This window comes from Heterodontus francisci, chromosome 27, assembly GCF_036365525.1.
Source record: "Heterodontus francisci isolate sHetFra1 chromosome 27, sHetFra1.hap1, whole genome shotgun sequence".
Lineage (NCBI taxonomy): Eukaryota > Metazoa > Chordata > Chondrichthyes > Heterodontiformes > Heterodontidae > Heterodontus > Heterodontus francisci.
Genome location: NC_090397.1, coordinates 37,352,483 through 37,366,202, shown reverse-complemented (window position 1 = coordinate 37,366,202; position 13,720 = coordinate 37,352,483). Strand labels below are relative to the sequence as shown.

General features: G+C 40.0%; 1 protein-coding gene across 1 annotated transcript in view; it reads left to right on the top strand.

Annotated features, from left to right (window-relative positions):
• Positions 1-13,397, top strand: part of alg12 (ALG12 alpha-1,6-mannosyltransferase) — a 28,513-nt gene extending 15,116 nt beyond the window's left edge. The window contains exons 8-9 of the mRNA XM_068059151.1: positions 6,727-6,802; positions 11,613-13,397. Coding sequence (XP_067915252.1) covers positions 6,727-6,802; positions 11,613-11,862 — 326 coding nt within the window. The 3' untranslated portion in view covers positions 11,863-13,397. The remainder of the gene's footprint in view (positions 1-6,726; positions 6,803-11,612) is intronic.
• The last annotated feature ends 323 nt before the right edge of the window (positions 13,398-13,720 follow it).

The window sequence follows — 13,720 nt, the reverse complement described above, 5'->3', positions numbered from 1 at the left end:
TGGATTTCCAGAAGGCATTTGACAGGGTGCCACATAAAAGATTATTGTGCAAAGTAGGCACTCATGCTGTAGTGGGTAACATATTAACATGGATAGAAGATTGGCTGGCTGGCAGAAGACAGAGTGCGCATAAATGGGTCCTTTTCTAATTGGCAGGATGTGATGAGTGGAGTCCCGCAGGGGTCTATGCTGGATCCTCAACTTTTTACAATTTATATCAATGACTTAGATGAAGGGAGCGATGGCTTGGTAGCTAAATTAGCAGATGACACAAAGATAGGTAGGAAAGTATGTTGTGAAGAGGACATAAGGAGGTTGCAGACCGACTTAGATTGGTTAAGTCAGTGGGTAAAAATCTGGCAGATGGAGGATAATGTGGGAAAATGTGAAGTTGTTCACTTTGGCAGGGAGAGTTAAAAAGTAGAGTATTACTTAAACAGAGAACAACTGCAGAATTCAGAGGTGCAGAGAGACCTAGGTGTTCTCCTGCATGAGTCACAAAAAGTTAGTATGCAGGTACAGCAGGTCATAAAGAAGGCTAATGGAATGCTATCCTTTGTTTCGAGAGGAATTGAAAATAAAGTGTGACGCTTCAGTTATACAGGGCATTGGTGAGATCACTTCTCGAATACTCTGTACAATTTTGGTCTCCTTATTTAAGGAATGGTGTGAATGCTTGGAGGCGGTTCAGAGGAGGTTTACCAGATTGATACCTGGAATGAGCGGGTTGTCTTGTGAGGAAAGGTTGGACAGACTGGGCTTATTTTCACTGGAGTTCAGAAGAGTGAGGGAGACTTGATTGAAGTATATAAGATCATGAATGGTCTTGACAAGGTGGATGTGGAAAGGATGTTTCCTCTCGTGGGTGAGTCCAGAACTAGGGAGCACTGTTTTAAAATTAGGGATTGCCGTTTTAGATGAGGAGAATTTGTTTCTCTCATAGGGTTGTGTGACTTTGGAACTCTGCCTCAGAAGGTGGTGGAGACGGGGTCATTGAATATTTTTAAGGCAGAGGTAGATAGATAGGCAAGGGAAATCAAAGGTTATTGGGGGTAGATGAGAGTGTGGAATTCGAGACACAAACAGATCAGCCGTGACCTTATTGGATGGCAGAGCAGGCTCGAGGAGCCAAATGGCCTACTTCTGCTCCTAATTCGTATGTTTGTATGTGGTGTTCACCAGTTCACTACCTGTTTCCATGATTGGCCGACAACATAGGTTGTTGAATTTTGCAGTTGTGTAAAAACAAATCAATGGGTAATGACTTTTAATTTGGATAGGTTGTCCATTTACCATTAGTGGTGTTATCCTTGTAAGGAGTGTGTAAATTTTGACAACCTTTGCAAAATAAGATACAGGCAACCCAAGGTTTTATGTTTGACTGCAGTGAGATTGATACTGCAACATTAAATTGACTTTACAGGAATTGTGCTCTTTACATGCCCATCCACGTTCTCTGCCCCTTCTGAGTAACTAGTTACAGACTTTGCAAGAATCATCTTGATCACCTTGGTTCATTTGGTAGTACTCTTACCTCTAAATTAGATAATTGTGAGTTCAAGCCCCACTAAGGACATGAGCACATAATCTGGGCTGAGACTTCAGTGTAGTATTGAAGAAGTATTGCATTGTTTAAATAGCCATCTTTAGGATCCTGGTCCTGTGCAGTGTTCCTCTTTCACCTAAAGCCAATTTATCATTCATTTGCTGTTTGTAGGACCTAGGTGTATATAAATTCTGCTGCCGCATTTACCTAACAACAGTAATCTATAGGTTTTAAAGTATGTTGATTACAACAGCAACAAATTGAATTCATATCGTTCCTTTAACATAATAAAACTTCCAAGGCACGTCACAGGAGCATTATAAAACAGATATGACACCAAGCCATTTAATGATATATTAAGGCAGATGACTGAACGCTTGGTCAAAGAGCACGGTTTTAAATAGTGTCTTAAAGGAGGAAAGTGAGGTAGAGAGGCGGAGAGGATTAAGGAGAGTATTCCAGAACTAAGGGCCAAGGCAGCTGAAGGCTAAGAGATTAAAATCAGAGATGCTCAAGAAGCCAGAATTAGAGAAATGCAGGTATGTCAGAGGGTTGTGGGACTACAGGGGTTTAGAGGTGGAGGGGTGCAAGGCCATAGATGGATTTGAAAACAAGGATGAGAATTTAAAAATTAAGGGGTTGCTTAACCGGGAGCAAATGAAGGTTAGCACGCACACTGGTGATGGGTAAAGGGGTCTTGATATGAGTTAGGACATGGGCAGCAGAGTTTTGGATGACTTCAAGTTCACAGAGGGTAGAATGTGGGATGCCAGCCAGGATTGCATTGGAATGGTGTAATCTAGAGGTAACATAGGCAAAAATGAGGGTTTCAGCAGCAGATGGGCTGAGGCAGGGATGGAGTCAGGCGATGTTAGGAGGTAAAAATGGGCTATCTCTGTGATGGCGCAGATAGGTGGTCGGGAGCTCATATCAGGGTCAAATATGACTTGTAGGTGATGTCCTGCTGCCAGGTCTGAAAACGGAAGCCAACTTGCTTCAGCAGGCTGCAGGACCCTGGGCCAGCATATTGATGGCAGTGGCCAATTATGAGGCCGCCATCCAATTGAGGACGGCAGCTCGCCCCTAAGAGCTGCTGGCCCAATTGGAGGGCCGGCAGATCGGTTACCGCAGGGGCAGCCATTGCCACCGGGCGGCCCCTCTGAGGACTGTGGAGTGCCTATTAAAAGGGCACCAGCCCCAGAAACTGCTGGGAGGCCACCAGGGTTTACCCTCTGACATATCTGCAGTGGCAGCAGTTCCTCCCAACGTGAGCAAAATGCCTGCGGGATGGGAACTGCCCTTGAATTGGCCGTTAAGTGGCTCATTTGGATGCACAGTGGGCGGCCACGTGCCAAGGTTCCCTCCGCTGGCAATGTGCCATGGTGGCGGGAAGACATTGAGCTCCCCTCCCAACACCTTCCCTCGCCACATATCCAGCTCTTCAAAATGCTGGGAAAATTCAGCGCAATGGCTTTGGTCTTGCCATTATTTAGTTAGAGGAAATCACTGCTCATCTAGTTCTGGATGTCAGACAAGCTGTCAATTTATGCCCGAAGGATTTGAAAGCTCTCTACTTTCTTTAAAAGCTGTCTAATCTTACAGTATTTCTAAATTTGTATGAATGAGGTCGATGACAGATTATGTTAGTCTTTATACATCTGATCGTTCAATGTCAAAAATGATTTATTGCCGGTCAGAGGTGAATTTGTACAATTCAGGTCTTACCTTCAAAACAGATAGTGGGACCTGGAGACAGAACTACACAGCTAGTAATATTTAAACATTAAAAAGAGAAGAATTAGTAGAAAAGTTATAATCGTGCATATGAGATGGAAATAAAATTTTAAAATCAAAACAAAAGGAAGGGAGAATAATATGGGGAAGAAAGACAGGGCAGACAAATTGCATTTTTATTGTAGTGTTTTTAATTTAGTAGTTTTGGGTTAATATTACACCACTACTATTACACTACTGTACTAGGGTTTGTTCTAGTCTGACAGTACATGAAAAATAAAAATTGGCCAGCACGGGGAGCTTTCAATTCCTTGGAACTATTGACAATCTAAGGGTTACCATGTATTGTGTCATTGACAACACTCGTTATTACCTGTTCATAAACCAACCATTTGCATGCTGTCACTGAGAATTAGGGCATGGTAAAGACAAGCGCTGCATGACATTTACATGCATGCTTCCACTTCCATTGTTTTGCGAAGAACAACAAGCAACAATATAAGTTGTCTCCTCAAAGTGTATACATATATATGAATTCTTTATAAATTCTATATTTATATAATATATATATAAAAAGAGCACACAGTCCACAAATACAATGAATACATAGTCAAACTACAATAAATTGCTGTATTGGAAAGCTCTTCGCTGAGATGGAGTTCCAAGAATTTGGGTGGATGATTAATAGATGTCTGCTGCAATATGTTTCAATATCTCCATTATTGTTTTGGCCAATCAACTTCTAATTTTGCTCAGTAGGGTGAAACATTGAGCACATTTGAAGAATTTAAAGGCAAGAATTTTCTGGAATCAGCCATTATATCACCAGGCATCTGTCACAACATCAGATAGTTGAATAAATTAATTTTAGCTTCAATTTGATTTTTATATAACTGTGAATTTGGTTTTTGGTTATTATAGTTTTTTTTTAAAACTGTTACGGGTGCTTCAATTTTTTGGTTAGATTTTGAAGATTTGTGGGTTAAAACTGAAAAGGAGTCCATGGATGTTTTTTTTTTTTTTACAAGGGTCATGGAGAGGTCTGGATTGTAAACAGTTACTGGAAGGCACTTGTCTCCAAATAATTACCCAGCAGAGGTTGTTTTTGACTTGGGCAAAGATGTTTACTGAGAAGTGACAGGTCAAGATTTATAGGGGTCAGGAGGCTTGACTCCTGACATTGTTTATGGTTTCACTTTGGGAATGAGTTGGGATATGGACAATGGTTTGAAAATACAGTTGGAGAAAACTTACCAAGAGAGCAACACCCAGCTCAGTCTATTCCAGCTCTTTGAAAAAGCCTGCCAGTTTTCTATCTCTTGAGAAACTGAGAAACAAGTGTAAGAAACTGCCTGAAACCTCCTGTTGCTGTATGTTTTCCTGGAAAGCCTGCCCAAACTGATCTTCAACGTCGCCTGACAAGAACTGTTATAGAAAAATCCCAGTGACGGCCATCCATACACATTTGTATAGCAAAACAGACGTCTGTCATCTTTTCATATCTTCTCATTCGTAATTATTTGGAGACAAGTGCCTTCTAGTAACTGTTTACAATCCAGACCTCTCAGCGACCCTTGTAAAAAAAAAAAATCCATGGACTCCTTTTCAATTTTAACCCACAAATCTTCAAAATCTAACAGTAAAATTGAAGCAGTCGTAACTATAAGCAAAAACAGAATTCATAGTTAAAATCACATACAAAAATCAAATGGAAACTAAAATTAATTTATGCAACTATCTGATGTTGTAACAGATGTATGGTGATATAATGGCTGATTCCAGAAAATTCTTGCCTTTAAATTCTGGGATAAAAATATTGTCTATGATTGACCATATCGGTAAGTGGGAAAAAATTTAAATATTTGTTGTGATCTGTGGAGAAGTGAAACTAGAATAAACAGTGCACTCCTTCCGCCTCAGTCATAACAAAACACACTACTTATTTATACTTTTTTCAGATTTTCCTGGTTATTGGGGACCATTAGTGGCTCCTACTGCTTTGTTGGCATGATTTGTACACTAGCTTGTACTCAAGGTGATTTCTCTTGGTCGTTCAAAGTTTTCTAGGTGAAGGGTCAGGCAAGTAATCTGTGCAAGTGATATGTCGGCACCATTCTGAGGCTAGCCAGTAGGAGGTGTGCAAGAGTAGCTCGATGTGATTTTCCTTTGTCTCTTTATTTTACATTCCCACTCCCCAATGGCTGAGCAGTCGGAATGAGAGAGAGATTGGATATTTCCTGTGGCAAGTTATTTATAGTCTCACTGATGCAAGGACTATAGGAGTTTTGTTTTATTCGATCATGGGATGTGGGCGTCGCTCGCTCGGCCTGCGTTTGTTGCCCATCCCTAATTGCCCTTGAAAAGGTGGTGGTGAGCTGCCTTCTTGAACCACTGCAGTCCTTGGGATGTAGGTACACCCAGTGCTGTTAGGAAGGGAGTTCCAGAATTTTGACCCAGTGACAGTGAAGGAACGGCGATATAGTTTCCAGTCAGGATGGGGTGTGGCTTTGTGCGCAACTTGCGGATGGTGGTGTCCCCATGCATCTGCTGCCCTTGTCCTTCTAGTGGTAAAGATTGTGGGTTTGGAAGGTGCTGTCGGAGGAGCCTTAGTGAGTTGCTACAGTGCATCTTATAGATGGTATACACTGCTGCCACTGTGCGTCAGTGGTGAAGGGAGTGAATGTTGAAGATGGTGGATGGGGTGCCAATCAAGCGGGCTGCTTTGTCCTGGATGGTGTCGAGCTTCTTGAGTGTTGTTGGAGCTGCACCCTCCAGGCAAGTGGAGAGTATTCCATTACAGTCCTGACTTGTGCCTTACAGATGGTGGACAGGCATTGGGGAGACAGGAGGTGTGTTACTCACTGCAGAATTCCTAGCCTTTGACCTGCTTTTGTAGCCACACTATTTGTGATTTGTTTAGTTCAGGTTCTGGTCAAGGGTAACCCCCAGAATGTCGATAGTGGGGAATTGAGTTATCATAATGCAGTGATGTCCTGGGACTGAGATGATTGACCTCCAAAGACATAACTGCAGGATTTCCTCGGAGTGGTGTCCTAAGCCCAACATTTTTAGCTTCTTCATCAATGACCTTCCCGCCATCATGTCAGAATTGGGGATGTTCGCTGATGATTGCACAACGTTCAGAACTATTCACGACTCCTCAGATACTGAAGTAGCCTGTGTCCAAATGAGGCAAGACAATCATCTTCCTTTGTGCTCGGTTTGACTCCAACCAGCAGAGAGTTTTCCCCTGATTTCCATTGACTCCAGTTTTGCTTGGACTCCTTGATGTCATACTCGATCAAACACTGCCGATACATTCTGATTTCACTAAATGGTCATATATTGAAAGCAGAATGTTACTTAATAATAGTTCTGAAACTATTTTCATGTGAAAATTTCATGATTTTTCCTGGCATCATTCTCATCTCCATCTTTTCCTCCAGCTGTTTCAGTGCACATTGATGTGGCTTCTGCACAGACTGGTGTTTCCCGATTTCTTGAACTCAATCAAAGTTGGAAGTAAGTTATTTCCTAATGGATATTCAGCACTCTTGATATTAACTGGAATTTTTAATGAAGCAAATGCATCTTCTTGCTTGAAATAATGTCATTAAAGTTGCATTCAGTCTCTCCCCTATCCTTTTGTTCTCCCGTTCACCTCAATTTCATGTCATTTCATTTCTTTTGTATTCTATTTTGTCTGTTTATCTTTAACAAAGCAGCTCAGACCAATTATTGAAACAAATGTCTAATGTTAACTACGCATATCAGAATCCGTGAACATTTGTGTGTGATGTTGCAAATAAAAATTTTATGTCATTCTTTTCAGTAGGAAATTGAAGGTTCCAATCTGGGTGGCAGTTAAGATACAATTAGCATCAGTGTCCCTGATTTTCCGGTTCGGGGGAGTGAGGCGGGCGGGCGGGAACAGAATAAATAGGAATAGGAGTGAGAGATACAGCCCCACAAGCCTGCCATTCACTTTCACTATGCCTGACCTGTATCTTGTCTCCATCTATCCGCTTTGGTTCCTTAATCGTTAATACCCTTACCTAATAAAAAGCAATCTCAGTATTAAAATTTTCAGTTGACATAGCCTCAGCGTTTTGGGAGAGAGTTCTAGATTTCCACTAGGCTAGGTATGAAGAAGTGTGTGCTGACCCCACCTTAAATGGCCTTGCTCGAATTAGAAGAATATGCCCCATGGTTTTGGACTCTCCCACCAGAGAGTGCCCACTCATAATTACCAAGCAATGCTTGTTGAAATTCTATGTACATGTGTGGGTATACACATATCAAGTGAAGGAAGGCTAGGGTCTGCAATGATGTTGTCCACAGTCCAGTAGTCTAGTAAGTACATGCATACATGAAGAACGCATACCTAGTCAAAACAACAACTATGAAACCATAGAATCATCTCCTATGGGAGAGTTAACATTGGAAAACTGTAGCCATCCCCCTGCCAAAAAATCACCTCCCAAAGAAAATCCGGAGAACCCAAGGAGGGAAAAAGTCTGAAGCTAAAAGGAAGAAAAAACTGAGTGACTAAAGCAGAAACAAAAATAAATCCTTCCAATCTGTAAATGGGCTGCCTTTGACTGTGCCCAAGCTATCTTTAATGTGTATTCCCACAAAGGGGAAAGGTAGGGAAAACAAATCCAAAGCTCCCTGGATGACGGAAGAGATGGAGATTAAGAAGAAGAAGAAAATGTGTGCTTATGACAGGTGTCAGGTGGATAATACAAATGAGAATCAAGCTGAATATAGAAGGTTCAGAGGGGAAGTGAAAAAGCAAATAAGAGTAGCAAAGAAAAAGTATGAAAAGAGACTAACAGCTAACATAAAAAGGAATTCAAAAGTCTTCTATAGGCATATAAACAATAAAAGGGTGGTAAAAGCGGGAGGGAGGCCGATTAGGGACCAAAAAGGGGATTTACGCATGGAGGCAGGGGTGATAGCCGAGGTATTAAATGAATACTTTGCAACTGTCTTTGCCAGGGAAGAAGATGCTGCACAGGTCATGGTGAAAGCAGAGGTAATGCAGACACTTGAAGGATTTAAAATAGATAAGGTGGTGGTATTGGATAGGTTGTCTGTACTTAAAGTGGATAAGGCACCAGGACTGGATGAGATGCATCCAGGGATACGGAGGGAAGTGAGAGTGGAAATTGTGGCAGCACTGGGCATAATTTTCCAGTCTTCTGTAGACTTGGGCGGTGCCAGAGGACTGGAGAATTGCAAATGTTACACCCTTGTTCAAAAAAGGATGTAAAGATAAGTCCATCAACTCTTGGCCAGACAGTTTAATCTTGGTGGTGGGGAAGCTTCTTGAAAGGATAATTCAGGACAAAATTAATAGTCTGTTCAGCGAATGCATGTTAATTAAGGAAAGCCAGCATGAATTTGTTAAGGGCAGATCATGTTTAACTAACTGGCTGGAGTTTTTTTGAGGAGGTAACAGAGGGTTGATGAGTGCAATGCAGTTGATGTGGTGCACATGAACTTTTAAAAGGCATTTGATAAAGTGCAACACAACAGACTTGTGAGTAAAGTTACAGGTCATGGAACAAAAGGAACAGTAGCCACATGAATACAAAATTGGCTGAGTGACAGGAAACAGAGTACTGGTTAATGGTTGTTTTTCGGACTGGAGGAAGGTTTGTAGTGGAGTTTCTCATGGGTCGATGTTGGGACATTTGCTCTTCCTGATATATATTAACGACCTAGACTTTGGTGTGCACGGCACAATTTCAAAATTTGTGGATGATACAAAACTTGGAAGCATTGTAAACAGTGAGGAGGATAGTGTAGAACTTCAAAAGGACATAGACAGGTTGGTGGAATGGGCACAAGTAACAGATGAAATTTAATGGAGAATTGTGAATTGATTCATTTTGGTAGGAAGAATGCAAAGAGACAATATAAAATAAAGGGTACAAGGAGGTGCAAAAGCATGTGCATAAGTCATTGAAGGTGACAGGACAGATTGAGAGAGCAGTTAATAAAGCATACTACGTTCTAAGCTTTATTAATAGGGGCATAGAGTGCAAATGCAAGGAAGTTATGTTAAACTTGTATAAAATTGTGGTTCGGCCTCAACTGGAGTATTGTGTTCAGTTCTGGGCACCACACTTTAGGAAAGATGTAAAAGCATTAGAGAGAGTACAGAAAAGATTCACAAGAATAGTTTCAGGGATGAGGAACTTCAGTTACGTGGCTAGATTTGAGAAGTTGGGTCTCCTTTCCTTGGAGAAGAGAAGGCTGAGAAGAGATTTGACAGAGATATTCAAAATCATGAGGGGTCTGGACTAAGTAGATAGGGAGAAACTGTTCCCACTGGTAGAAGGATCAAGAACAAGAGGGCACAGATTTGGGGTAGTTGGCAAAAGAAGCAATGGAGATATGAGGAAAAGCATTTTCATGCAGCAAGTGGTTAGGATCTGGAATGCACTGCCTGAGAGTGTGGAGGAGGCAGGTTCAATCGAGGCGTCCAAGAGGGAATTGGATTATCTGAAAAGGAAAAATGTGCAGCGCTACGGTGAGAAGGTCGGGGAATGGTATTAGGTGAATTGCTTTTTCAGAAAGCCAGCGCAGACATGACGGGCTGAATGGCCTCCTTCTGCGCTGTAACCATTCTGTGATAACTAAAGTGTTAAGAGATGCATGCAAATGGCCTAAGGCATTTTATTTGTTCTCTACTGATGGGAAAGCCTTGGCTTCCTGTTAATAATTCCTCATGTTGACAGTTGAAATTAGCTTGGGATTGTGACTTTACCAAAAGTAAGCAGGTACCACAGAAATTGAGAAAATAGACTAAAATACTGTAGTTGAGAGAGAGGTTTGCAGCTGAGACTAAGCTTTGAGGCACAGTAAGTTGTATAGATGGGAGCAGGAAGTTACAAAGTGAATTGGGCAAACTAAGTTACTGGGCAAATGGATTTCAGTGTGGAGGAGTGTGAGGTCAGCCACTTTGGATCTGAACAAGACAAATATGAATATTTTATTAATGGTGAGAAGACTATGAGATAGAGGAGCAAAGGGATTTATTTGGGTGTCCCTGTGCACATATCAGGAAAAGCTGGTGCACAGATAGAAAAAGTAGTCAAAAAGTCTAATAGAATATTAGCCATTTATTTCAAGGGGATAGGAATACAGAAAGGAGGAAGTTATATTTTAGTTGTACAAAACCATGGTCAGATCCCATCTGGAGTACGACATTCAGTTTTGGGTGCCAAACCTCAGGAAAGATATACTGGCCTTGGAGTACAGCATAATCACCAGAATGATACTGGGGCTGAAAGGATTAAATTATGAATATAGGTTGTATAAACTCACTCTCCAATAGTCTGTAGGCGCTGAGTCAATTGAAATTTGAGACTTGAGTTTGATAAATTTTTGTTAAGTAAGAGTATCAAGGGATATGGGGCATAGGTACAAGAGCAAATGGCAAAATTGGTACAAATAATTAATTACATTGCAGTTAGAATATTGTGTCCATTTTTGAACATTTATTTCACAAAGAATGTTAAGGAGTGGGTGCAGAAGTGATTCATTAAAATGATTTAAAGGCATTAGTGACCAGGAGAGACAAGAGAAACTTGGACTTTTTTTATTAGAATAGAAAAAGTCAATAACAGATTTGATAGAGCTGTTTAAAAAATGAGGGGTTTTGGTAAGGTAAACAGTAAAAAAAAATAAATCCACAAGTTGACAAGTCTGTAACTCGAGGGCAAAATGTTTGATCAAAAGAACAAAGGGAGAAGTGAAATGATTTTGCTTATGGGTTGGTAGGATGTCCTATATATTTTTAAAAAGATACGGATAATGGGACTGAGCCAGCAAAGGGCCAAGTAGGCTCCTCCTTTGCTTCAAGATTCTATGGGTCAATTATCATTTTTGCTGCGGGCAGTAAACTGATGGTTGTGGATCAGCTGCCTGTTGTTCACCCCGCCCAGTTTTGAAGTTAATAGAAATGGAAAATTGGATGGTGCGAATAATGTCTGCCCGATCCGTAACCGCACTTCACTGCCTGTGCTGGATTCTGAATGGTAAATGGTATAGTAGTCATTTCCTACAGGTAGTGCGATCTCCGATTAAATAACAGAACAGAATCTGTTATTTTCATGAGTATTCAAGAATTCCAAGACTACCACCTATAAATAGGACATAACAGCCTTTGCTGGGAAGAAGAAAATGGTTCATGACAGGAAGTCCTTAAAATCTCTAAATTTGAAACTGTTATAAGGAAATTCAAGAGTGTGGCTTAAGTGTGTTTACTGGTGTTGCAGTATGAAAAATTGTCATTTTGATTTTTTTTTTTGATATATAGGTATGACAAGAGAGAAGATCTTAAACCAGAAGATGTTGAAAGTATTGCACATACGCACTACCTGATGGAAATGAACCCAATTTATATATCGCGGTATAGAAAAACCCATAAGATAATGTTTAATATTTCTGGTTTTAGTGGAATTGGATTTAACTTATCTCAGCTACCTCCATTTTATATTACAATTGAGACAAAATTAGTGGTATTAGAAAAAATATACACACATCATGAAAATATGAGAAAAGGATAAAAATTATCCAGGCCATTCCACCATTCTGTTCAATATTACAGTTCCTGCTTATTCAAGAATCTATTTGCTTTATTAGTGCTTGAACAAAATTGTAATTCACTGTGCTAAGTGGGTGCCTATGAAATATGATAACTACATGTGTGAAGATGTTGTAACTTAACTTGTGTCAAGCTAGAAAACATGAAGTCGTCGAATTTGCTTATTTACTTCTAGTTTTACTCAGAGCATTTCTACACCTACCCAGTTTCCTCCTTGATTTTAAAAACTGCATCATGCCTTCCTCAGTTTTATTGCAATAAGAAATCTGCTTCTGCGCTTGCCAGCCCATAAATTTCCATCCATTGAAGTGAATGGGCAGAAAATTACACACTGATGAATGCATTTACTGAACCTCATGATAATTATGCATTGCTGTGGTACAAATTAAATTTGTTTACCTGTCTCATCTATTTTTCACCTTCGTCTGCTGAAAAGTAACAATTACACTTCTGAAAATGAAATTGACATTGAAACAAGAAAAACAACTTTCAGTGTAGCTGTCTGTAGTACCAGGAACTTTTAAAGTTGTTTTTGAGTCATAGGACTAAATATTATTTTGATCCTCTGATTTACTGTTAAAAGTGGTCATGTCTTGCACTCAAACTAGGAGCTAATGTAGCATAGACCTGGTTTGCAAAATCAGGTGTCGACCTCTCAACTCATTCCTATTTGAGTGCATATATTTCTTATTGCATTGTCCTCTTTGAATTTTGAAAGTCTGGAGTTTGGAAAGGGCTTGTTACTTTAGTGGCGGATGAATTATAAATCAAAATAATGTTATCCCATGGGAACATGGATTTAAACTCCTAATGTAACCCTTGAGACACAATCGCATACACCTCAGACATGCACCAATAAATGTAAAATTACTTTATATGCTATAAAAAGATAACTTGGTATATTAGAATGCCCAGTTCATTCTTCTGAACTCTATGGTTGAAAATTTATGGCTCTATTCCTGTCCGCTGTGCTGTAATTTTACATTATTCTCAGTACAACTAGGGAAATTCGGTACTGTACGTTTGCCTAGATTTGAAACAGTAGGCTTCTGTCACAGGAACAAAAAGCAAGTCATTTTGACAATCTGCATCTGTGAAGTTTTTTTCTTGGAGCCACTTGAATGAAAATTAATCACTGCTATAACCACTATACACAATCTCAGAAAATAACTGGAAAAAAGCTATGAGGGTCCAAGTTTTAAAAGGTTTTTCTATTTGATTATAATTTTTACTGTTGTGAAGCAGACTTGGTCCATTTTCAAGAAAGCGAAATCTCCTGGAGAGAGCAGGTTATCTACTGTTCGTCTAATATGGCATCTGTATAAATAAATATTTTAGCAATGACAAATTAATAGTAACGTGCAAATTGATTACAGTGCAAGTATTTATTTTAAACAGACTTTTAATTGAACTTTCTTTGTAACAGAATACCAGTATTTACATGTGGATCTTTTCTGGTGCAACCAGGGTATTAAAGTTGACGTTTTTAAGGTTGTAGCAGTTGTCTCTTCAATCCTAACCAATGAATTGCACAATTCATTACTTATAAAACTTCATGCAAAGCTATCCTCTCCAATTTTAAATATGCTTGAAAGCAACTAAATGTCGGGTCCGAGGAACTTCAAGCTTCTAATATTCTGACAGTAGGGATAGAAATTGGTCCTCATTGTGCCCATTTTCTCAATGGTAAGCAGGTATAAAAGATCAATTTCATGGCACAGTGTCCCATGTCCATACTGGTAAAGGTGAGTTTGCGGGTATCTCGAGCAGCTGCCAAATACAGGCATCAGTCACCTTTATATTTGTAAAGGAGGGACTCA